This window comes from Phyllostomus discolor, chromosome 3 (assembly GCF_004126475.2).
Source record: "Phyllostomus discolor isolate MPI-MPIP mPhyDis1 chromosome 3, mPhyDis1.pri.v3, whole genome shotgun sequence".
Classification (NCBI taxonomy): domain Eukaryota; kingdom Metazoa; phylum Chordata; class Mammalia; order Chiroptera; family Phyllostomidae; genus Phyllostomus; species Phyllostomus discolor.
In genome coordinates this window covers 9,113,555-9,140,761 of record NC_040905.2, presented here as the reverse complement: position 1 = coordinate 9,140,761, position 27,207 = coordinate 9,113,555, and the positions used below count along the sequence as shown (strand labels likewise).

The window sequence follows — 27,207 nt, the reverse complement described above, 5'->3', positions numbered from 1 at the left end:
ACCCTGTTAGCGTATGAATCTGCAAAAAGAAAACTTACTTTAGATTCTTCTTTAGTTTTTATTTTAGGTGTGCATACCCAAATGCATACATTCTTATGAAATAATTAACACATATTCACAATTAACACATAGGGACAAACTTTATACAAAATTTTTTGCTACAAGTATAATTTTGAAAAACATTGAACCCACCAGCTAGAGAGAAGAAACAGTCAAAATTGGAGGTGTAAACGATAGTTTTCTCCTTGTGGATGTTTGAAAATTTCCTCTTTTATATTTCTTTATGGTTCTTCCTTATATTTCTTTAGACAACATAGTCATTTCTTCTCAAATAATTGTTTTGGGATGGGGGTTGCTATTGATGACCTACACGAAGTATCTTTTTAAGTATAGCCAAGGCAGAAATGGGATGTTTAAATATTTAATAATTCCTACATTTCATGATACAGTCTTCCCAGATGTTGATTAAGCAGAGAGATCACTTTCTAAGTCCACAATGTCAAAACTTTATCAAGATAATCATAATTTTATAACACATGATAAGTAGTTTTGTGCATTCATTTTCTGTGATAACCAATAACATAGGCCAGTTCAAACCCAGACTTCACGTAGGTACAGATGACCCAAGCTGAGGGTTAGTCATTGTCATAGATGCAACCTGAAAGAAAAACACCACAAATTCAAATAATGTCATGCGAAACATACCCTGTGAGTATTCCAAGGTTGGAAATATGGTTGATTCAGATGCTCCTGGTTTAGGATTTTGAGAAGTAGGAGCTCATACACTTATTTAACTATTGATCTGTATTCAATTCCAATAAAGTTTATGGACAAGTTTATTCTCTGTCAAAATGAGACTCAGGGTTGTTTTGTTTTATTTGGCACTGAATGAAATGTACCTTGCGGAAGTCTCAACGAATGAGGTTGAAAATATTAAATAGCAATAAGAATAAATTTAAAAGGAGATTAAAGGCGACATGACTAACACTGTGCTTCCTGTCAGTTGAGATTAATTTTTTATATCATACTTTAGGAATAGATAATGTTTGGGGAATACTGATTTTATAGGTTATGAAATAAGTACCAAATGCACATATTTTTTTGTGGGAAAGCAGTTGGGCAAAGATGTGGGTTCATAGTATAATAAAAATTCACCGACTATTTTCCTGCGTCTGTTTTCAAAGGAAATAAATGAGATTCTTCCTTGATTTCCAGTCATGTGTAAAAACAATTTTTTTTCATTATATGAGCACATGTACCTTTTCTAACAGTTTCAAGTGATTCAAATTCTGATCAGATTGGAAGGTTCTAATTAACCCAGCAAGCTACTTTTAGTATTTGTAAGAACAGTAAATTCACTGTTCCTGTTCTCTGCGGCTGGTGCCACGGGGGACTCACCGTCAGCAATATCGTCATAGATTTCTCCATCACTGTAAGGGTAGAAAATACATTTTACTTTAAAGAAAGTACCTTTTTAACATCAAAGCAATATTAAGAATAAAAAGTTGATATACGATATTATAGGACACAGGCATTTAAGGGTGAGAAGTTACTGTGCATTTATAAGTGGGAAGAAATTTCATTTTCATCGGCATCTTTGTTCATTGGCTTCATCTAACCCTCTCTGTTTCATTATAAAAAAACCCCCACAATTTATTTCTGATTGTCAGGCACATCGGATAACGGAAACACATCTCAAGAGCACAGGCCACGCCTTCTTACTCTTCTCCAGACCCAGCAGTGAGCCCAGCGCAGAGCTGAGCTTGGGAAGGAGTGTTTTTGTTGGACTAAACGAACTGACAAATCCTGGAGCATTAGAACTGCTGGAGGTTCTAATAAAAAAAATCATCAATGGATTCATTATACTTGTTAATATCAGATTTATACTTTCACTTGAATTTCAAATGTTAAATGAAATACAATGATATATGACATAGGAAATGGATGCATCATTTTTGCATGTTTCTAAGTACAATTTACAAATATTAATTATAAAACATACACATATTGGTTATAAAATAAGTAGCCAAGATATAGTTACTATGGTGATTCCTATGTTACATAATTCTAAACGTATTTATGGTGACAGGTAGCATCCATAATAATAGTTCTGGTTATTTTTACATATTTTAGGTTTTACCTGGCCCCAACCAAATCTTTGCGAAATAGTCTATTCTGTTTGACTGAGTGTCTTCTAAGTTCCAAGAGATATAAATATAAATAAGACACAAGCTTGGATTTCAAGAAACTTATAATCTAACGGAGGAGGAAATGATACACATGTAAAAATAGAAAGTACTACAAATATTAATATAGCCTTGAAATGTAGGGTGCAGTTTCAAAGCCCAGGACTATAAGGTGACTTTGCCACTTAGACCCGACTGCATGTGGTCCCTGTACCCGCTCTGTGCTTCTGCCACGGAGCAGCCGCGGACCCTCCGACCGCTGCCAACTGTGGCAGATGCTCCGAGTTCCCTATGTCTTCTGTTTGGATTCTTTCTCTGAGATCGAGGGAGGCTTTGGCTAATGGGAATCTGATACAAATGCAGAGAGCACAGATTTTATTATTCATTCAAAAGAATCACAAGTGTTCACTTTAGTAGGTGGTAAGCCAACAATTACTTCCAGAGTGCACTTTCTAAATTCCCTCACAATCACCCTGCATATTCACCGGGGGAGATGTCATCCTATTGTTTACCACACATTCTTTCTCTGACATTTCCACCTTTCATAGAATAAAACCTACTGATAAGTCCCGTGGCCAGCACTGTGAGTAATGCTCTGAAGAAAATGAAAGTATTACAAATATTTTTCTTTTGAGTCTATTCTGGTTTTCAGACAGAGACCTTAACCCTGATTTGTCCCTTTCTGCTGGTGCTGGGTTGTTTATGGACACGGTTTGTGAATCCTCCTTGATTCTTTTTAGGCTGAATTCTGTAAATCTTTGTATTGGAGTGTGGCATAACTGATAATGGAGTTCTTTTGTTGTGTCAGTTTAGTAGGAACAGAATCTCATAATGTTTTGGGGGACTCTAATAGCACACTGCTACCAGACCGTGACAACATCTTATTCATAAGAATAGAAGAATCATTGACTACTATCTCAGTTCTGGCATGCCTCCCAAAAGACAACTTAATGCTCTACTATGTCTGGTATGAGTAAAGAAAGGTCCTCCAGTTAAGGGCCAGACGACACACTGTTAATAGGTGACACTGACATCTACTGTGCAGACAGTAATCAGTCCCTGATTATTCAATTCAACCCACCGCAGTAATCAGGAAGTGAAATGCAAAGTACTGATGAAAGTGTTAGTGGCTTCGACCTGTCTCCCATGTTTGCAATGTGTCTCCAGTGAATACATAAAACTGTCAACTGTAGAATGATGGATGAGAAGGGTTTCTTGTCTATTTAAAGTGACGCTTCATGAAACCCTTAACTTTACTATGGGTACTGACATTTATATGACATTCGTATAGCATATTGTTTTAAAATGTATGATAGCTCGGTAGACCATATTATTTAAACAATAGTAAGAATCTTTCCTAAAGCAAAGCATAATTTTTTTTACATGTATAATAAGAAGAGAAAGGACTTACTTGTCCACCAAGTTACTCCGAAGAACATAACCATCTATGAAAAAAAGGACATGAATTTTATTAGTAGTACAGACTTGAAAAATCTTTACTATTTCTTTTAATATAGTATAATATATTGAATAATTGTATCTGTCTTCAAATACAACCCATTTTTTGTGTCTACTTTTCTTTCCTTTCTTCTTTTCTCTCTAATTTTTCTCTCTGATTTTTCTCTCCTACATGTCTCTTTTTCTCCATTTACAATGTTTCCTCCTTTCCCCTATAAATAAAAAAAAAACAAAACACTGTTTTTACTTCTCTAAACTACTGCAGGTTGTAGTATAAGGTGTTTTGAAATTTTAATCTATTTTTTAAGGTGACAGCCATGTGACCCATTTGAAAAAGAATTTAGTAAGCATTGCTTCTCTAACTACGAAAGTAGTTCATAGGTAGGTATTTTAAAGACCACCACATTGAAGACTTCACATGTTGAATGTTATAATAGTGGGCAGAATCCTGCCTGCTTTCAGACGCCAGCTCCCCCGGGGCTGCCTGGGGGAGCACGCATTCTAACGGTCTGAACACAGCTCTGGGATGTGCGGTGCGGAAGGTCTTCCCCTACTGCTTGTGCTGTTTGACGGTCTCAATAGTGGTGTTTTCATCTGTTATCAGACAAATCATTACACAAGAACACATACAAGGGGTTCTAGTAACTCCCTGGGTAAGTAGGAAATAGACCATATTTTATACAAGAAAGCAAAAAATATTTTTGAGCACCTTATGTTTGCCCCTCACAGTGTAAAATGCCCTTAGGAAAAATATGGAGCATTTTGTTCAGGAAATGTCTGTTGACATCTAATCACTAACCTTTCAAATGATTAGCTTTGTGTTACTGCCTGAACTCTCTTGTATTCGGGATGTTGGCACCAATGATTGCCTTGCCAATACAGCCTCTACATCACATCTTTCACTAAGTCAAATACAGGTCTTGATCCACTTAACATATAGTTTGGGTTCTAAATCGGAGTAAATATATAAAAATTGCAAAGCAGGAAGCTCACAAGTGGAGATTTATGCAAGTGATAATGAACTTACTAGGACACCTTGATGTCCTATTATTGTTGATTTAACATGTAAAAACATATTTTTAAAATGTTACAGTCATACAACTGAAATGGTGGATTAAAACTTAAGGCAATGAACTTTCCCTTGAAATATTCCGGCATCAAAGAACTTCACCAAAATATTTTATCCAGAAATTCACCACCTTCAGATAAAAACTGTTTATAAGAATAATACTGGAAAAAGAAAGAATCAAGGTTTTCTTTGAATTCCTGTAGTATGGAAGTAAATGAAGCATGTTTCAAAATGATACAAGCACAGTAAAGTGCTGTTTTATTACAAGCATGAAAAATTAGACCATTGTATACATTCTCTTTTACTTCAGTCAAAGCAGAAGTAGCAGAAATTATTAATGCAAGAACATCTACAATGAATACTCATCATCCTGGGGTAGTCTTTGATATCATAGTTCTTTCATTCATTTCATGTTAACAGACTTGAAACAATTAAGGTATAGATCATAATCTAACATAATTATATGTGTGTCTCTCACATGAGAAAATTGGTGCAGATCACAAGGTGTTGGAGTGAAGGGTGGTTTTGTGTCAGGTTCCAATGACTGACATCCGCCTTTCCCTGTGCTTCTGTCTGGGGCCCAAATAAAACGTGAACAGTTCTCAGGCCCTGGCTGGCATAGCTCAGTGGATTGAGCGTGGGCTGCAAACCAAAGTGTCGCAGGTTCGATTCCCAGCCAGGGTACGTGCCTGGGTTGCAGGCCATAACCCCCAGCAACTGCACATTGATGTGTCTCTCTCTTTCTCCCTCCCTTCCCTCTCTAAAAATAAATAAATAAAATCTTTAAAAAAACCATGAGTGGTTCTCTATAGACAGTAATGGCCCCCAACTTTTTTTAGGTAAAATTTGTGGTTTTACTTTCATTTTGAATTTTCTCCTAAAAACTGGAAAGTAAAACAATACAACTGTGTTTCCGTGATACATTCATGTTTAAGTTAAAAATTTAAAAATAACTACACATATGAGCTGAAGCTTTTAGCAGTGACATCAGTCTCGTTGTGAGTTGTTGGGGCTTTATAGTCTCTCTGAAATGAAATTAAAATGCGGAAAATTAGAGAAATGTGTAAGAAATTATAAAGCGTTGTAAGAGACTAGAAGTATTCTGGCATCAAACATATTTCTGGTTTAAAAAATCATTGGAAGATTAAGAGTGACAAAGATAAAGAGAATATAATCATGATTTTGGAAATCAAAGGTTTTTATTTTCCTGTACTGTTAGGTAAGCTACTTTTTAAAACTCAGTTATGCAAAAATTGTGTGGGCCTGGATAAAACACTATCTGTAAGTAAGCACTAACACAGACCTTTACATGCCACAGTTAGTAACTCGTGATGTACGTCTTAATGATCTAACTTCACAAAATAAATTATAAAGACATATTCTCTTAGATTCTCAAAGCCCTCTTATATTTCCTCCTGTGTCTTGACTGTTCAAGAGTTGGCTTTCTCTTCTGCTGAATGCTCCATTTTCGTTGCTGTTATGTGTTTGATACATAAACATCAGTGACTGCGAATCTTTGTAAGAAAATTGTAGCAAGGAGATTAAGCATGGGGCAGCACTGTACTGCTGTATTTTAGTTCCCTAAAATGATGCGATAATTGGGGGCTCGTTAGCTATACAATGACTATTGAATAGCGTCTGCACAGGGCTAGTGACTTTCTATACAGCACCGTTTTTGCTGTGTAGCGTGTTTAAAACCCTCTGCTGAAACGTCATTCTGTGGAAAGCACAAATCACGACAGTGTCAACACAAGTGACTTGCCATGAATTTTTATATAACCTCTCCATTATAGTTCCTAGACATACTTTCTTTGCCATAGAAAAACGCTTTCTTTGCTCACATGTTCCATGTGCACCCATCATAAGGGAATGATAATGAAAAGTACAAACTAATGAAATTAATTTAAAAAAAACCACCTTATGGCTCTTTCTCATGGAGAATGACCACCGTGTCTCTTTAGCCCCGTGACATGGTGAGTTTGGGCAGAGATTCTCCTGACACTAGGAAATTGTTATTCGGAATCCTCACATGCATAGAGCAGAACACAGTGGCTTGGAACAAATGTTCTGAAATATGTGGTGGGGTAGAGCCAGTGACGAAAGCAACGCCCACCCCCAGGATGTGCTGGGTTCTGTCTCCACAGAACATTTGCTCGCTGCAGCGTCGCCGCGAGCCCGCGGAGGGTCAGCTCGCCTTGCCGAGGGGTGCCGTGAGCACGAAATTACGAAGGAGATAGAATACCATCTTTCGGAAACGGACAATATCTGTATTCTAATAGCTTCCACTTTGTTTTACTCGATAAAACTGACAACTGTTATTATTTCCTCATTATTTCACTTGTTGTGAGCAAGTCCAGATATAAAATTAAATGTATTCAATTTGGTCTCCTGCAGTTTAAAAACAATGAAATCGTATTCCACAGATGAACCCGGGCAAGTAGAACAATGCCCAATTTCAAGGAAAAATGCTCATAAGGTAATAAAAAGAAAAAAGCATATGCAGTGCATAAAACTGAATATAAATTGTTATAGTATCCTAGTTTTATGAAATTTCTCTCTTCCTCTCTTTCTTGGTCTCTTTCTGTTTCTCTTCCCCTCTCTCATTTCTGAGGCTTCAAATCGGGGTGACTTCTCAAAGTTCTGAATTTAAAAGATTTTTTTTTCAGTGGGGATGTGTTGTTTTCAAACTGAAAACAAAATTACTTAAGCAAAGAAATGATCAGCCGGATTTGGGAAAACTTAAAGTGCCTTTGAAATCCCCCTTTCTCTGATGCTCCAAAGAAATGGAGGACATTTTAGCCACAAATAACTCAGCTCATGTATCATCGCATATTTTGGTAGAAATTTATTTCTCCAGTGACAAGAGATGGGAAAACTCACAGCTAATGAGACATTGAATTGTGGGATATGCACCAATACTAGGGAGAAATTCTAAACATCTGGGACCACACCAGAAATATCTCCCGCAGGTCTCCACGCCTCTGTGATAGCGCCCACAAGTCAGTGGGTAAGACCTGGTCAGATGGGGTACCGCCTGTGAAAGTGGTGTGTACTCTGACTCACAGTGGGAAGGGATTACTGTTCATTCTTTAGCCTCTAGTTTCTATTGTTACCAACCTTAGGTTTGAGTCAGTGATGCTTTCTTTCCTTTGAAGCATTGAAGAAGGGAGAGCAAGGAAAACACTAGGGTCACCATGGTGTTGGGTTGCAAATGCCTTTGCTGCTAACCACAAGATGCAGAAACAAGGAACTGAGAGGTTTAGAGGCTCCCAAATGACACGCAACAAGTGAACCACGTTACTAAGGCTCAGACAGAGGACTTCTGTTTTCTAACCAGTTCGACTATTCAACAGACATTTTCCTGTGAGTGTTTGTGTGCCAGACCTTTATCTGGTTCTCTGGCTGCAGTCTCCAAATTGTCAAGTGCAATTCAGCAAGCCCTAAGCAAGGTGCCAGGCACTGTAGAACGTGTTGGCATAACAATGCTGAGAACAGTTCATTGAAGCTACTCTCAGAGTCTAATAACAGATTGGTGAAACAATAAGGCAATTACAGCAACAAAAGTATTGGTAGTAGCTCCGTGAAGCAAGGGAGATATTAGTTGTGGTGGGGTGGCTGGGGAGTAGAGAGTGGACATGTTTCCAATTGGAGGTGTCAAATGACAATTGTGTTGCTTTAAATAGAAAAATTTGGGCATTCCAAGGAGAATAAAACAGTGTAGAAGGAAGAAATAGCATAATTAGTCGAGGAAATGACAAGTAAGTAGTTTGTAGGTCTGGGTGTCAGTTGCACATGGGAAAGAGTTGATGAGGATGAGGCTAGATCAGAAAGCGGTACATCTGCACAAATGCTGGTCTGAAAGGGGGTTTTCTTTGTTTCCTGGAGCTCTGTTGATACTTTATCTCCAGTAAGGCTTCAAATCTGAATACCACACTCCACCTGCCTTTTATCCTTTGTCCCACATTCCATTCTCTCCTCATAAAAGCCAACCACACCTCGTCCAGGGTAACTTTAGACACATTTTTCTCACCCTCATCACTGTGTTTGGTTCTTTTTTTTTAAATGTATTAGTAACACACTTAGCTTGTTTTTTTTTAGTTTATTATTTTTTTAAAAGATTTTATTTATTTATTTTTAGAGAGAGGGGAAGGGAAAGAGAAAGAAAGGGAGAGAACCATCAATGTGTGGTTGCCTCATGTATGCCCCTTACTGGGGGCCTGGCCTATAACCCAGGCCTGTGCCCTGACTGGGAATCAAACCTGGGACCCTTTGATTTGCAGGCCAGCGCTCAATCCACTGAGCCACACCAGCCAGGGCTGTGTTTTGTTCTTAAAGCTTGTGTCATCTTCCTGTGTTTAAAATTTGACGTGGAGTTCACACTTCCTGTGCAGACTAACCTAGCTCAGGTGGGGCAGCTGTGCTGGCTGGCCATCCCATTGCAAATACAGGACAACAAAGCTTTGGATCACTCTTTCCTCGACTTTAAGTTAAATAAGCATCTTTATAAAAATTTCACAAAACATACTTCCATCTGTCTGCTTTAATAGCTGACAGAGTCAAAGAAGACAGGGACTGTCTTTTCATCGTATGTCATATCACATGCATCCAAGTAGGACACGGAAACAAGAGAATTGGCACAGTAGGAAAACTGGAAATTCTAGGGGTGACAGGACACATGTTACAAATTTCAAAACCAGGCCAGAGCTGGTGCCGCTCGCTACTTTCGCACCGTGATTCTTACATTAGTCCACACAAGGATAAGCCAGGGATGACTTATGACCACAGATGCCATCTGACCCCACGGAGCTCACGACTCAGGACGTCAAAGGTGGGTCCAGGCAACTGCAATTTCAGTCCCCACCCCCCGCCCCCACCCAGGGTCCTCCTGATGCTGGGTGTCTGTGCGACCTCATTTTTGAGAAGCACCAATTTGGCTCTGCAGTGCGACAGAGAGCAGGTGGGAACTGAAAAGAGGTGAAAATCAGATACATTGCTTGCCACACAGCAAGATTTCTTAGTGTTTTCTGTAATGAACAAAGCATAGAACAAGAGAGTTCATGGAAACAGCAGCAACCACGGAACCCTGTGTGGCTGCTAAATTCTGGAGGGCTGCATCTACGCAGAGTGCCCCAAGAATTTTTAAAACATACAATACCTATTTAGTCAGGGGCACTGGCCTATTTTGCCTTAAATTGCCAAAAAAAAAAAAAAATGACAACAGCCAACACAACAATAGCCTTCTGGTGTGAATGCTCTGTCTTGAACCACAAATATATAGGTCACATCATGGAGCTGCATCTTATTGGTCCGGCCACATAACAAGTTTGCATCTGATTGGTTAATTCTTGGTACCAGAAATCTTTATATACACCTGATTTTTTAAAAAGTCACTGGGGAGCAAAAAAAGGTAGGGAATTACTATTATTCATTTTTTTTGTAAAACAATCAAAATTGTGTCTTTTTGGTCAGATCAGCAAAAAACCATATTTTTTGGTGGGCCACAGAATTTTAGTCATTCGTGTAGGTGTGCCCCGAGGCGACAAAGGTGGAGAGTCGCTGATGCAGCGTAAGCCGTGACTTACATTTCCCTTCGTCATTCCTGCAGAGGACCTTGGTGTCATCCGTGTTCTGTATGACTTCGACGGATTCGCCAGGCTTCACCGGGAGGTCTCTGTTCCCCCACTTCTTCGCAGTTAGGGACGGAGCAACTGTGGTTGAATAGAGGACTCTGATTTCACCATCATACTGGGAAAATAAAAAGTGCATTGCTGATTGATGACTAATATCAAAGTAATCCATTTATTGACATGTTCACTAAGAAAATCTCTGATAAATATCAATAGTTCCTTGTTTTTAAAAGATAATGTAAGAACACTCAAGAAAAGTGTTTTTTAGGGGAAAATCACATATAACTTCACCAACTTAATATAATATCTATTTTTTAAATAAAAAAATAAGAAAAAGTTTAAGGTGCACATTTATTGCCTTGATACACTCATCTATGTCAAAATTATTACCACGGTATTTAGCGGACACCTCCATCTCCTCATGCAGTTATCATTTCATTTTTGTGGTAAGAACACTTACGATCTACTCTTTTAGCAACTTTCAGTGTCTAACACAGTCCCGCCAGCTGGGATCGCCACGCTGTGCATCAGGTCTCTAGAACCGGCTCATCTTGTAACTGAACGTTTGTACCCTTTGACTGACATCTCCCTGTTTCCACAACACCCTAGCCTCTGGTAACCCCCCACTGTCCCCTAGGTTTCTATGAGTGCGGCTCTTTTTGGATTCCACGTTTAAGTGACAATACAACAATTATCTTCCTCTGTCTGGTTTATTTCACTTAGTGTGATGCCCACAAAAGTCCATCCATGTTGTTACAAATGGCAGGAGTTTCTTCTTTTTCATGGCTGAATAATATTCCATTATATCTATCTATCTATCTATCTATATCACATCTACTTTATCCATCCTATTTCAGATTTTTTTCTTATCAAAGTTCAAAGGATGGCTTAATTTAGGTGATCATTAATGTGCATATACTATGCATCGTAAGTTTTCTTACCTTGTTATAGGAATAAATTTAAACCTAAAATAAATTTTATAGAAAATAAAGGCATTATGCCCTAGCTGGTATAGCTCAGTGGATTGAGCATGGGCTGTGAACCAAAGCATCGCAAGTTCGATTCCCAGTCAGGGCACATGCCTGGGTCGCAAGCCGCGGCCCCCAGCAACCACACATTGATGTTTCTCTCTCTCTCTCTTTCTCTCTCCCTTCCCTCTCTAAAAATAAATAAATAAAATCTTAAAAAAAAGACTTTCCCATGGAAAGAAATAATTATATAAAAAAGAAAATAAAGGAATTATGATGCATAACTGTGATATTGATAATGGCACTGCATTTTGGAACTTAAAAATCATAGATTTTTTTTTCATTAGCACTTTGAACTTCACATGATATTTTAACACAACATACTTTAAATTTTTTCCTGAAGTCTTTTTCTTCTTTTTCTTGCTTTTTTAGCTTCTTAGGGTCTATGTCTTCTGTTTTGGCCTTGGTTCCTTGACTAGGGAGGCAGAACACATGTAAAATAATACTTAGTTTCAAAAACAGAAAAAGAATAATGTATAATAGAAACTTTATTGATAACATGAAATATTTGTTAAATTTCGTTTTTAATTCTTTTTCTTAGAAATCCACTACAGTCATTGTAACAAACGATGGCATTCCATCATGCAGAAGAAGTTCTTCAAGAGAATACGGATTATGAGTTGAAATGGATGTAAGAGATGATCTATTAGATTGAACTACATAAAGTCTCCGTGGCATAGTTTAAACATGGTCACATGTCAGCAGTTTCATATGATTCGACCTATTCTTGAACCCCTGACGCTTTTCATCCCTTCCTAGGTATTAAATAAGTTGGCCAATGTCATAGAAAAGGCTTTCACTTGTACATGGGACAATGATGCCTCAGTCCCCTTCAAAGTAGGTCCCTTGGGTCCTCACACAGTTCTCCCCATTGCCATCAGCTGCCCCGTTGTATTTTCCTGAATCTCACCCATCCTCTGAAATCTCTTCCCTTTCAAAGGTGGTTTTACTTCTGGGGAAAGCCAACTAATTGGTGCCCTGTGACTTCTGACTGCCGATGAGATTCAGGAAAATGTGACAAGGAGGCTGTGTGAGGTCCCAAGATGCCTTCTTTGAGGGAGACTGAGGCATCATCGTCCTTGTACAATGTTTCTTGTATCTTGTATCTTCTTCAATAAATGCCTCTAATTTTCACAGTAAAAAATGATTTTTTAAAAAAGAACATTTTAAAAAAAATGAATTTTCATGGCTTAAAGAGTTTATCCATATGCAAGTTTTTCCTTATCTACTCAAAGTGGAGCCCGGGTTGCATGCCATACACACCAGTGGGCATAAGCCCAATTGTTGTAAGAGGTTTATAAGCCAAAGACAGTGAGTCTCCAGCTTGGCTATATACAGGGTCACCTGGGAAGCTTTTCAGGAATAGCATTACCCTTGCCCAGTTCCTAGCAATCCAGATTACATTAAGTTAATTTTAAATTCTAATTAATTAGGCTAAGTGGGGTCCCTGCACTGCCATATTTTAAAAGCTCCCCTGGTGACAGGCATGTGCGGCCAAGGTTGAAAGCCATCCGGTGGGGTTCAATACGGACGTTAGGGAAACGTCGTGAACCTCTTGCAGAAGGGAATTTTAAAAACCAGAATATGTGTGAATGATGAAACATTTTAAACACTGATAGTAGATTTTAGGCGGATGATCTGAGATGAAGTTTTGTTTATAACTGATTTGTTTATTAACGTTTGAATCCTAGGACTTAGTTCCTTCCCTTCGAGGTGAGTCAGCATAGCACTCCACCTGCTGCTCCCCCTACCCAGCCCCCCTGCACCCCCTGACACAGCACCTCCTGTCTTGGGGCCCTCCGGGCAGAGGTGGGGTGCTGCGGTCCCCGATCAGCACTCCGAAGTCATCGGAATATACATGAAAGATAAATATTCCCCGCAAGCTATCTTAAAAGAGAATTTATTGACATTTATTTTAAACGAGAGTATTATGTTAGAGGACATAAAACTGTTTTAAACTCTGAAAATCAGCAACTGGTAAGCAAACAGTTACATATTATGTTAAATTTAATCAGTTAAAGCGTTTTTGCTTGAAGAATAGAGTCACCGTGTGACTCTGTACTCCCACAGGGCTGTTTTACGGAATGCACCGGCATTTCCGTAGTGATATACAACAGAAACGTGCATTACAAACGGTCTGGGATAGAAGTGATTTCCCAGTGGTGAGGACTATTAAAACTTAACATATTACTGAAGATTAGGTTTTCCATTCATGAAGAACTAAGAAGGGAGCATGATTCTCCTGTCACCTTTCTTGTTTGTTTCACCTGTCAAGCTCAATGTTCATGTATACATGGCACCGTATTTCCCCCTGGGTTTCTTTAACCCTGGTATTGCCTCTTGTTTGGCGAAATGAGTTGAACAGCCTTGATAACAAGCGAGTACTTCAAGTTCATGTGTGCATTTTTACCAGTACAGCTCGGGAGATATCACTTCTTGTACTCTACTTCTGTTACTTTCATCCTTCAACACATCAAGCCCAGAATCTTTTTACTCACCTTTCTTTTTTTCTTGAAAAAGCTAGAGAGGTGTTTGCTTTTGTACACTGTATATATTAGAACATCTCCCTTACGTATTGAAGTATAAAAAAGAATCCTGCCATGTTATTTCCTATTTCAAAACAGTTTTGAGAAGGTACTCCTCTTGTATTAACTGATTTTAGATTTTTTTTTTACAATTTTAGCCTAACATTAAGTTGAAACCTTAGGTGAACCAAAGCATGTCACTATTTACGGCTTTTTAAAAAAATTTGAATACAACCTTTGAGAAACTGATGTTTTTGTGAAAAAGAGACACAATAGAAGTCCTGCTAAAGAAAAAAAAAATCCTCTTCTTTTTCATAAAAGATGAAAGTCTTGTGGAGGACAGAAGAGGCTTACACAAGGTGGGTGAAGGCTGACATGTAACCAAGAAGTGGATTCAAGACAAAAGGGTTTTGGGGAACAAAGGTAAGTTGTGATCAGGCTCTCGAATATTTTCCCGGTGAGTGAATGACTGAAGGAGTGAATGAACGAACTAATGAATGCAGCTATCTGTGAGTTGTGGAGCAGAGGATAATCAGGGGAGGAGGAGCAGGACCTCTGGGAGGGTGAGGGCGAGGGGAAAGGTGAGGGAGGAGAGAGACCCAAGAGGAGGACCAGGGTTATCTACTCACAAGCCTGGCCAGAGTTAGGGCTGGGATCGGGGAGAAGACAGAGCGAGCAGGGCCTCGCACAGTAGGTCCACGCCCTACTGAGCAGTCTGATTTTCATGACTTCATTGTAATGAGAGCATTTTAATTACCTCATCTCAGCTGATGGAGCAGGGTAATCTGAGGCATCCACATCGTCGTACACCTCCTCTCCCCCTTCTAAACAAAAGACAAAACATCAAATGTTGAAACACTGTTAGTGAACGTTTTGACATGAGCAATTCATGTTGCAAGGACCACCAAGCAAGTTTGCTTGTGGTTTCTGTACATTTCTCCTGGAAACACTATTCCTTTAAGGGGAGAGGTTCCTTTCTCCTTGGATGCCTGAGTTGAGTCTCCCTGAAAAAACCAGTGACCGTGATTGTAACTATCATCCTCGGAGGAAAAGAAAAACAGCGGCAGATGACTTGAAGACTCACAAGTGTGATACATGGCAGGATTAGAGGTTACTGACTAAAAGAGTTGACATCCTGGCACTTGGCAGTAAGAACTGAAATCAAGATTCTCTTGGGATTGGGAGTTATAATAATATATATCATTTTATTTTTATGTCTGTGTCTATGTCTGCTTCTAATCTATCTGTCTGTCTATGTAGCTAGCATTCTTTTTTGTTCACTGGTCTGTTCCTCATTCACTTTTTTGCTACAGCAATATTAGGTGTATTAGGTGTGGCGCCACCTTAGAATGGAAAGGACATTATGTTAATAAGATTTCTGAAACCAGGAAGTATTGAGAATCAGCACTGGTGGAAAAGGTCAATGGTTTTTCCAACCTGTGATGATTTTTCCTCCCCCCCAGACTTCCTGTGGATAAAGATCCACAGAGAGTGAAGGTGATGAGATGGGTGGAAGGGTACAAATATTTTAAGGAACGATTATCATAGAAAGTTTAAATGTTCTCTGGTAGTGGGAAGGATTTGATTTCTTTTAGAAACTCCTCTCTCTCTCTGCACATATGCAAACATACAGATTCCTTTCCCTACTCAGGTTAATTCATTTCACAGGATAAAACTTGCTTAGCTATGAAGAACCCTTATTAATATGTAGGAAAAAATGACCTATTGGTTTCCAGATAAGGAAAACTTAGTATTCCATTTGCATGTACTTAGAACACATATAAACAAAAGAAAATTAAAACAAAAAATATAGTTTTTACTTAATTGATCACATTTGTTACATTTTATACCTGTTCGTTGAGCTGTCTCTCGAATATGTTTTAAAAATTGTAGATTACAATACAAACGCATCGTTATTTACTGATCAATTTGAATTAGTTCCTTACATATTTTCAAATTTATAACTGAAAACAAAACCAGAAAAATGGCGTGGAAGAATATATATTATATTTGTATTTTGTTTGCTCTTTCTATTTATTTACAAATTAAAGTTTTTAAAAGCCCCTGAATATTCTTGTGAGACATTTTATTTTGTTTAAGTAAATCTAAGAAAAAAATTTAAAAAATTTGTTTCAGTACAGGTAAAAAAAGATAAGCTTATTGAAATTATACAAAGAAGAAATGTTTGCATTTAGCAGTAGTGAAATTTCCAAATAGAACAGAAATTATGCATTTTAAGGAATAAAAAAATTTTCTAGATTTAGAAGGACCTTGGAGGCATCTGGTCTGGTTTGTTTCTAGAAACCTCTATGAAGAAGTCCAGTGTACCCAGCCTTGATGGAACTGGGGCGAGGGGGACCTGGAGAAGGTTGGTGTCCACCCTTGCTTGCTTAGCCCTTTCTCCCCCGTGATCCTCCCACTGCAAGGACTCTTTATTCCTCTTTATTATTTTTATTTTTTCTTCATACTTTTATTGTTTATGCTATTCAGGAGTCCTCACTCCCCCTCCCCTTCGCCCACCTCCATGCAGCCTCGCCCCCTTTCCTTTTCCTCTTCACATTACTTCATCCTCGGGAAACCGGGGCCACCCAATGTGAAGTTACTCGACAAGGTTATATAATTCATTGTTTTCTATCAGGGCTGTAGTCCAGATACCATTGCTCCATCCAGTGATTTTCCCACTATCTTATCTTCAAGGAATGCGATGTAAAACATACAGTTGGTTTTTATTACTTACCCAGTTGTTTAGGAGGCGGAGGGAAGCTGGAAAGGAAAGGAGAACATAATTGCCATCAGACCATTAGAAGCACAGCAACGGAGTCCTTTATTTAGGAGACACGTGAACAAGTCACAGCCTGGAGGCTTGCAAAGGCTGAAGGATTTGTCAGCTGTCATTCCTTTCTCATCCCCCATTTCTCCACAAAGTCCGGTTTCTGTTCATCAATTTGGATTTTGGCCAGACTTTTTTGAACTACGATGTTAGCCAAAAAAGTCAAGAGTCCAGACATTGAGTGATTTATTTGCCCATAGCCACTGGACTGGTGTTTTTAGATTTGTTTTTTTTTTTTTTTGAGGTTTGGGCATATTACATCAAAGTTAATTAAATGGCCTCAATCTTTTGGATTCACTGTGGCATAGCTCAGGCCAAAACTGTTTGTTGGACTCAAAGAGCAGAAATGCAGAACTGAAATTTACAAAGGTCATAGGAGTCTTTATATGACCATGTTTTCCCAATATGTACATATACATCCCCAAACTGGAGAATGGTGAATGAGAGGCATACCCATGGAAACGAGTGAGGAAGAGCTTATTAGGAGAAGTGATTTGAAATCAGCATTGGGTGGCATTTAGTTGCAACAGAAAAAAGACCTTTTATTACTTTCTAAATTTTAAACACACACCCCCACCCCCACCCCCCACACACACACATCACTGGAATAATGGTGTGCAGTTTTGTGAAAGTGTGAGAGGTCATTAGTTAAAATGATCCAAAATCAGAATTAGGCTTCGTGTAATTGAAGCAGAAAAAATAACCCCCGCTTCTATTTCTGAGTAAGGATTATATTTGAGAAATGCTTCACTAAGATTTGTAATGTTTACTTGTAAGTTTAAGTGTCCTATTTATTTGAGTGTTGTCTTAGCATCACATGAGAGGGTTGAGTCATGTACCCGATCGCATGATTAAGACCCTTCGGAGTCATATGCCTGGAATTTGTACTAGAGGGTTATTTTTGGATGGGAAGATAAAATTTATGCATTAGTTTTTATTTAGACAAACTGAAGATACGTAGAATAACTTTGGTATGGGATAAATACATCGTTCAAATAGAATTAATATGTCATTGTGGTGGAAGAGAGTTACTAAGACTTTAAGTCTCTGTTTGGAGAAAAGAAATTCCAAGTTGTGTCCTTCATTTCAAGCAAATTAATTTTTAAAAGAGTGTATTTTGAGGAGTAGTTGTTTGAAATACTATATAACAAAATGTGGAATTAGAATCGGAAGCTTTTAGATGTGATGTTACAGTTAAAAAAAGTCCTACTAGGCAGGGGGTGTATGAGGATGTGAAGGTGTGTATGTGTACATGGATGTATGTGTGTGTGCATGTGCGTGTTTGTCAGGAAAACAAAATATATCTTACAATTATAAGATGGCTCTTAAATACGTTGTGCTTCTGTTATGTAAATGCATGAGTTTAAGGGCGAGAAAGTCAATGAGGCTAAGATGACTAATTTCAAGTAATATTAAAATTGTGTAAAGTCTGTCAGAATTTGGTTATTGGCCACGAATATTAGTAGCATTTGATTCCATTAATATTAGTGTAGCTATTGTGCACTGCATTTGGTTGGTCGACTCTTACGATGAACCTTCATTATTGTCTGACTCAGAGACTTTAGGTTTCTCTCGTATACTTTTCTTTCTGTCCTCTTTTCCCTTTAACATCTTCAAAATCCCCCAGGACCACGTGTTACTCTTCTCTTCAACCTGTAGCGTGGAGCTTGGGAGCATGCAGGCATTGGTCAGAATGGAATAATCAGTGGAACATGCAGACATTGGGTGGACGCTTAGATTTGTTACAATTATCCTGCGTATCATTCAGGCAATAAGGTACTCGTTCTAGGCAACAAGAAGATGCTATTAACCTTATAGGTCATGAGCTTTGAATACTGCTGCTACTAGGTAAGTAGTAGGTAAGTTTTATTTTATTCTATTTGGTGAGATTTCTATCGATTCTTAAAATAGTAGGCTAAGTCAGGATTTAGTAAATTTTAAACATCAATTCAGCTTTATTTTTTTATTAAAATTAGGTAACAAATACATCTGAAATTTTAAAATATGACATTTTAAAAGTTTCAACAACTAAAGGGTAGGGTATTCAGTACTGGTTTTGCCACAGATAGAATATGGTCTCAATTTATTTGAGTTTTCTGTAACTATGATTATTATACAAAGGATAGCCATACAATCAATAAACTCTTCAGAGATTGTTATAAAAATAAATTATCAACTGATAAGTAAACAACTGGGAAAAGTTTGGAAAATAAAAACGACAACCCCTATAATTGTTTATCTCTTTTCATTTGACATAGTGGCCCAAGTTTTCCCAAACCACACACCACTTCATTTGAAGTGTGGTGCAATTATCCTTCCTGATTTACTATGGCTATTAAACATCTAAATCATTTTTGCCAATGTAATACGGAACATTATTTTTTGCTCTTTATTCTAACTAGAAATCAAAACTAAATCTAGTAAATACGATAACTTTCAAGGAGGAAATTCACTGGTCATTCTTACCCATCATCAGCCTCTTCTTCTTCAATTCCATCATAAATATCATCATCTGGGGGAGGTGGGAACCCTTCATTTGGATAAAGGTGAGAAAATCTCCTGTTAATTTTGTAATTTGGTCATAGGGTAATCACTCAAAATTTGATAATTAAATCTGCCTTATTTAACTGCAGAAAGCATCCTTCTTTCATATTAACTATTTGAATAAAAATAATTATACTATCCTACTCTCTTCTAGATAGTAGGCACATTTTTCTGTTGATTATTTTATACAGAATTCTTAGAGGTAAAATGTTGATGCAATAGTATGAGGGATAAAAAAGGTGCTATGCACAGGAGATGAAAGGAATGGATATTATTAATATTAGAAAAAGAAAAAGAAATTAGAGAATACACGTTAATATTTGTTGTTGAAAAAGAGAAGGGTGGAGGTGATATGAACAATTTAATATTGAGAAGACACCTAGGAAAAGCTATTGATTGAGATATAGGTGAAGAAAAGCAAAGGTAATAAAATGTGAATGTGTAAATATTGATGGTAGCTGAAGCAAACCTTTCATTTCTTTTATTTCATTTCATCAATGTGATATTTGACAAGTTAAACCCTTTCTTGCTTGAGTTGTTATCCTACAATCCTCAGGAATCTTGGTATTTGGCAAATCTTCATTTAGCAAATGTTTATTGAATGTCTTTTCTGTGCAAGAATATGTACAGTGAGGGAGAACATATTTGCCAATGATACATCTGATAAGGGGTTGATATAAAAAATTTATAAAGAATTTATAAAATTCAACAACAACAAAAAAAATCCAATTAAAAAATATAGGCAAAAGACCTGAATAGAATATCCAAAGAGGAAATGCAGATGATAATAGACATATGAAAAGATGCTCAAATGTCACTAATCATCAGAGAAAAGCACGTTAAAAGCACAGTGGGATATCACGTCACACCAGTCGGAATGACTCTTGTCAATAAATCAACAAAAAGCAAGTGTTGACAAGGATGAGTAGAAAAGGGAGCGCTCGTGCACCATTGGTGGGAATGAGACTGGTGCAGCCACGGTGGAAAGCAGTACGGAGTTACTTCGAAAAGTGACCAGTGAGCCTGCCTTATGATACAGTGTTTCCATCCTGGAAATGTACCTGAAGAAATCTGAAATATTAACTCAAAAGAATATATGCGCCCCCATGTTTTTGGCAGCACTCTTTACAATAGCCAAGATTTGGAAGCAGCCAAGTGCCCATCAGTAGGTGAGTGGATTACAAAGCTCTGGTACACAGTGGGATGATGCTACATGACCATAAAAAAGAAGGGAATACTATACTTCACTTTGTTTGCGACAGCATGGATGGGCCTGGAGAGCATGATGCTAGGTGAAGGGGTTAAGTAAAACCAAAATAAAACACTCCCCCCCCCAAAAAAAAACCCTCATAGACACAGACAATAGTGTGGTGGTTACCAGAGGGGACAAAGGGTAGGGAGGGTAGAGGTGGGTAAAGGGGGGTAAATGGAGATGGAAGGAGACTTGACCTTGGGTGGTAAACACACAATACAATATACAGGTGATGTGTTATAGAATTATATACCTAAAACCTATATGATTTTATTAATGTTACAACAATAGATGCAATTAAAAAGTACAGAGAGTAATGGGGTGAAAGGGGGCCACTGTGACTGAACAACAGTAAAAAAAAATAGAATATGTACCATGAACTTGAAATGAGACTTTTGGGATGAGAATGTTAGCACTGCAAGGTGTTAGTAAAACTCCCTTGTTGGGTTGATGAGAAGACAAGGGTCTTTAGGAGTCACGGCCAAGGTGGCCATGTAAGTTATCATCCAAACAAAGACACTTCTGAAAGTGAAGGAGACTTCTCTTAATAATCACACTCAGGTGACTGGCATAAATCAAGACTTTCCTGGGCGCCCTGAAAATGGAGTCGCCCTACGAGTCAGCGCAAACTTGGGAGACAGATGTGAATTGCTCAGGGTCACTCGGTGACCAGGACTGAAACCCAGGTCATTGGTGTCAGTGCAATGCTCTTTCTACCACTTTAACACGCTTCTCGTTGGGCGAAAACAAAAGCACTTCGTCATTAATATATGCAACAATGTTTAAGACTTGGAGATATTTCCCGTGAAAGTGTGTGGCTTACCTCCACCTCCACTGTGACTGTGGCTAGGAAAAAAAAACAGACAAATTAAATTAGTATGGAGTATTTAGTTATCAGAAAGAGAAGCACATGTATTGAGTGGTTATACCAAAAAGAAATAATACCTAGTTAAAAGTGTTTAGGTTGTTATGTGTGGCCACGTAATAACAAGGCAAAACACAAAACAAAACAAACCTAAGAAGAATCAAGTGAGTTTTGGTGCTACATCAAGTATTCAAATCAGTGGTGCTGTTGGCTTCTCACATTTCCCATAAGGCTTTCCGATCACACATTACATCATTCCACACATAGACTTATTTTTTAAAAAATGAGTATTATTCCAAGAGTCATATAGAACCATTATTGCATTCAATTTGATTCTCTTTCAACATCTGATAACCACAGCATTTTACTCTTAGTCCCATAGCATTATGCAGTTTATTTTGAAAGGCAGAACTTTCAAAAAATTAAGATCTTATTCATGGGGCTCCTATGGAGTGTGGTCCCTGATTTTCTAAATCTAGACTGCTTATATTCATATTTCTCATTCCTTTCTGTAACATGTGATATCCTGTTTTACAATCATCCATTTTCTTACCTGTGTTTGCCACTAAAATGTTCGTTCCGTGACAGCAAAGGAAGTATAAATTGTGAGAATGGGAAAACCTCAGAATTCGTCAGACTCCATCCCCCCAATTTGCAGAAAAGAATGTGAAGCTCTTAGATATCAAATGACTTGACCGAACCTTCTCAGTGAGCTGAAGAGCTGAGATAAGGACCTCAGCATCCTGCCTCCCTGGAAAACGTCTTGGCTGCGCCCAGCTGCATTCCCGGGACCACCGCGAGTGCCCGTCGGGTAATTCACCCACAACAGGTACCAGACTGACGGCACCACGGCACAGTGTAATTACATACTCATACTTGAGTCCTCAACCTTCAAGTCAGATCAAAGAAATTGGTCTGATGCAGTTCTCAGGTTAATTTAGAAATAAAAAAATGCTCTTGCTAATGGAACTTTATAGAATAACATGCCACAAATATTTTCATATGTAAATGAAGAATTAACTTTTGAGGAAGTTTAAGTGTCTTCTTTACTCACATACCCTTTTCACACTCATTTCCTCTGACACTTCCTTTTGAGCATAATGCAAAAAAAAAAATTAATGTGAAGAGTTTCATTCTGGTTGACTGACACTCCTGGCGACTCTATCCCATCTTGGAGACTCTCATATTCAATCCCCAGAGAACGAGGTTATCATGATCAGGAGCAAAGCTGCCACCCATTATTTCATGACCGGAGCGATGCTTCAGCTCTCTAAAATAACTGTGTAACAGGTGAAGCAGAGGTAAAGAGAATGTGAGAAAAGAGAAGCAAAGAGAAAAGAAGAAATGGAAGGAAAAAGATTGGATAAAAGACTGGGCAGAAAAATGTTTGCCATGTGGTGGAGGATGGGAATCTGCATTAGTAATTTCCTTTCCTTCAGTTTTCGTTTTCATTCCAGACACTGCTTTACGTGAAAAGAAAGAGAGGAGGACAGAGGTCAGAACATTTTCAGCCTTTCCTCTGCTGAGTTTGAAGGGCACAGTCAGCTCTGTTCACCCTGCAGGGGCCCGGGAGGAGCAGGTAAGGAGTGCAAGGGGCCTGGAGGCCTGTGGGGCAGGCGGAGAGGATGGTGCCCCCTCTTCCTCTCGCCAGGGCAAAGCTGCCGGCCATTGTCAGCATCTGTCCTTGTTGTACGGGGGACAAAGCACGTTCTGTTATAAGATCCCTGCCAGCAGCAGCTGTAGTTTCAAAAACAAAACTTGTGTAGAAATGATGTCTCCTCTTTCATTTTTCTTATGAAACGTGTATGAGAGGAACAGAGGCTAGTCAATACTGCCGTTCTCTACCTGTTTGAGATATGCAGCATTAAAACTACCCACCTCCATCAGTTCTACTTTATTAAATAAAAGATCCTTTCTCTGCTGCTTGTTTACTCACTGAAGCGCGCCTCTCATCAGAGTTGTGGTATGTGTGGACTTAATGATGCTTCATTTTAAGCACGTCATTCATTTTGGGGAATTTACTGTTTTTCTTGGGTATGTGCTTCCGTGTCCACATGCATTTATTAATTTGACTGTGGTTCTTCAGCCCCCAAATAAGAAAAATGTATTTTTGGAAAAATAAGTAACACATACACATACTATACCATGATAATATATGTGGCATGACACGTGTTCACGAAATTTTGTAAACCTGTGACTACGACCGTTTAGAACTTCACCTGACTTGAAACTGACATTGACCGACTCCTCCCCTCGGTCAGTGGGTTTCTGATGACTAAGGCCTCTCCGTGGGCTGTACATTCCAGTGTACACATTGCATGTTGTAACGTACTGTTGCATAATTTCTGGTCACAACATGGTAAGCAGGCACTGCAGGCGATACTTATTTTAGAAAGACAGAACTGCCAGAAAGCCACATGACAAATTTCACTGATGACAAGAGGTAAGAGACCACAAGAGGGACATTGCATTCTTCTTGTGTCTTAGAAGTATGTTCCTATTTTGATAGTTTTACATTCTTTAAATGGTTGATAATGAAAACGTTTTTTTTTCTTTGAAATCTGAATCGGGAAGAATGCAGGCGCATTTTTGCCCGAGAGAAGATCCAGCACAGATTCTCTGTTTCGGGAGCCAGGGGCCGGTTCCCAGCACCGCAGGGTGGGCCTGGAAATACGAGGGCTCTTTTCTGGGCCGGGGGTTGTTCTCCTCCTTTCCCTGCAACTTGAAGACATTGTCATTTTTTACCAGGAAGGAGAGAGATAGGAGGAAGGAAGAAATAAGAGGACAGCGGAATGGAAAAGCAAGAAGCAGAAGAAAGGATGAAGAAGGTCAGAGCGAGGGAAAAGAGAGAAGAGCAGGCATGGAGGGAGGAAGTGGGCGGCTGAGAGAGGAAAGCGGAGAAGGAAAGGTACACGGAAGAAGACAACCGTTCTCTCCTCTTGGCTGCTCCAGAAAGGATGCCTTGTTCTGTTCCTCTGCCCTGGGAAGGTGTGCCCATAGTTTGTGGGAGGGACTGCATCCTAGCCAGTGGAATGAATGGGCAATGGAAAGTTGGTCCCTTCAGTTGATACGCAGTAATAGTAGGGGGCTGAGTGTTCATATTTATACTTTTAAAGAGCAAAGTAGAGTTGTAGTAAAAAGCATGCGTTTCTCTGTGATATGTTCAAATAAGAGCAACAAATATTTTAGACTCAAAAACTTCAGAGCAAAAATTTTATATTTCTTAGAACTAAATTTTATATTCTTATGCCTCATATTTTCCAAGATTATATTTATCTTAGGCATTGGAACAGATATTATAGAACAGGGTTTTGGAATGACAACACACTTGGCAAGATTGGGCAAATGGCCCATTATTTTTCAAGTAGCATTTGATACATGTAACCAAAGAATAAAATCAAAGAGTCTGAAGTTTCATATGAACTTGCACCTATATTGGAGTTACTGTACACAGATAAACAACTGCTGTTCATAGTACCTCCAACACAGGTGGTATATACATAAACTCAGTTTAGAGGTAGAGAGCAGTAGGACATATGGAAGGTAAAATGTGGAAGGACCTTAAAATCCACAATCGCTGGCAACGAGACGGTCTGACTGCTCTCCAGGTGGTTTCTGTACATACCTGCTGACCTCATCCTGCTCCCCCACATCATCATACACTTCTTGGTCATCTTCAATGGGTTTCGATGAAAGAGGACCGAGAGAGTTTTTCTTCCGTTTCAAGGAATCGTAGTCAATCTGCACAGCAGTTGTTTTGATGTAGCCATCTACCAAAAGGGGAATGATGTGTGTTCAGGTCACAGCAGCTGCAGTCTTTCCAAGTGGTGAACACAATATCAATGGCACATTTGCTCTTTAACATGGCCCTGTATCTCTTTGCTTGCAATTCTGATTTCTAGACTTCCCAGGTAAGACACACACGTTTTATGCTGTTGTGGTTTGGAGTAAGCTTAGCCTCTATTTTCAAGATTCCCAAGTGATTTACATGATTGATTTTTTTTTTTCCTTTTAACATCAATGAGAAACCTAATGCCCCATTTCCTCCCTGGAGTAGTGTCAACATTTACATTGTTCCCGCTAAACGATCGGGAGGTGAAGATGGAACTCCACCTGTCATTTTAAATCCTCCTATCTTCGTCTACCCTGAACAAAACTCCTTCCTCAATGCTTGTGAGCAATTCTGCAAGCATGTGCACATTTCATTTTGGCTCAGAAGGAGGACAACTTGAAGTCATAGGAAAATGTGCACTCACATGACCCCCTGCTGGTCCTGCCCAACCACTTTCCCTCTGGGTTGTCTGTGATGCGGATTATTTCAATCTGCTCCCCTTGCTTGAAGCTCAGCTCATTCTTTCCCCCTTTGACATCGCAGCAAGCTTTGGCTTGATGGATGACTTGGATAGGGCCTGTGAGCTGCAACGAGAAAAAAAATAGGCATTACGACAGGCTTCCTTGCTCTTCAGAAAGTCTTCGAGGAATGCAGTTTTGGAAGCTGGTATGGTCACAACCTGCCAATCTGCCTATTTCCCACAGTTACAGCTTCGAGCTAAAAACTGAGGGTAGGGCAAGTCAGGGAGAATTCACAGGGGCCAGGGGGAGGAGCAGAGAGCGGGTGCACGTTCCTGGGTTCCAGCAGAGAGAGCTGATCTGTGGACCTCAGCAACTCGGAAAGGCTTGTGAAAGAAGCCACTGATAACCAAGTACCACTGATGTGTGACAGTCCACTCTTGGTGCTATGTGTTTTCATGGGAGATACTGGTGGTCTGCTTGGTGGGCGAAGGCTTTTCCTCGCATCTCACCATTAACTTATTTTGATGGTTCTCAGCAGGCCTAGAACCCAAAAGGGAAGGGTAGGTGGCAGTGGTGGATGTACTCTTGGGAAGAGCATTTTCTTTTTCTTTTTTTTTCTTAAATTTTGTGATATTGTCTATCTATACATGTGGGGTAGACAGTACCTGCTGTAAACAAAATAACATTTTAGAAATAGCCTTGTAACTAAAAAAATAGCAAACAAATATGAGGCTTTTAAAAATTAGTGTCCTCAATAGTATAGTGGTTTCTTGAAAGCAGGGGAATAATCTGGTTTAGACCATGGATCCTAACAATCTAGTTTTCTGATCTTGAATTGATGTCTTCTAAAACAGAATTTCTTGAATATTTTGATGTGCAACTATGCACTGTGAGTTTTGAAGAAGCTTTACCTTATTTTATTGTCTTATGATGCTATGAGTTGTGAGACATGCCATTAATTATGTACCACTGAGAAGGAAAGCAAACAGCTTAATTTGAATTGTGATGTGCCGCCAATGTCAAGGTGCATCCTAATGTTAGAATTTTAAAATGTGAAATATTTCATGACTTAGAATTAATGGAATATGGTACCATGTAAGAGTTCTTACATTTACTTAATTTATTTACTTTAACATCTATGAACATTTTGTGGAAGAAATATAGCTTGTGAAGTCCTAGTCTTGATCAACTTTTCAGTTCATATTTAGTGATATGATTCCCACACACTATTTTTTGTTACTAAAAAGGCCATCTGAAGGAATGAGTAAAACATTGCAAAGTTGATTTTTCCAAAAGAAACACAAGAAAAACTTCATATAATTCATTTAAAATTATAAACAGTCTTTTCAAACACATAAAATGTGTATTGTGAAGATTTTCATTAACAAAATGAATTATTCATATTTTTCACTTGAAAATATAAATGTTGGTAGTCATATATTTTGTTGAGTAAAATGTTGTAATATTTGCATTGTAACCTTAATTTTACTTATATATATAGTAAGATTTCTAAAAAATTTAACGAGAACC

At 38.6% G+C, this 27,207-nt stretch overlaps 1 protein-coding gene across 2 annotated transcripts in view; it reads right to left on the bottom strand.

Moving 5' to 3' along the window:
* Positions 1-405: 405 nt before the first annotated feature.
* The window catches only part of LOC114506429 (FYN-binding protein 1-like), an 87,868-nt gene continuing 61,066 nt past the window's right edge, over positions 406-27,207 (bottom strand). The window contains exons 7-18 of one of the 2 annotated variants that reach the window (XM_036020191.1): positions 25,641-25,800; positions 25,010-25,154; positions 21,343-21,365; positions 19,190-19,253; positions 18,252-18,389; positions 16,631-16,656; positions 14,651-14,717; positions 11,693-11,783; positions 10,296-10,458; positions 3,598-3,631; positions 1,399-1,430; positions 406-658 (exon numbers count right to left, since the gene is read on the bottom strand). In XM_036020191.1, the coding sequence (XP_035876084.1) occupies positions 636-658; positions 1,399-1,430; positions 3,598-3,631; positions 10,296-10,458; positions 11,693-11,783; positions 14,651-14,717; positions 16,631-16,656; positions 18,252-18,389; positions 19,190-19,253; positions 21,343-21,365; positions 25,010-25,154; positions 25,641-25,800 (966 nt within the window). In that variant the 3' untranslated portion in view covers positions 406-635. The remainder of the gene's footprint in view (positions 659-1,398; positions 1,431-3,597; positions 3,632-10,295; positions 10,459-11,692; positions 11,784-14,650; positions 14,718-16,630; positions 16,657-18,251; positions 18,390-19,189; positions 19,254-21,342; positions 21,366-25,009; positions 25,155-25,640; positions 25,801-27,207) is intronic. The other variant, XM_028524164.2, reaches the window with a different exon arrangement.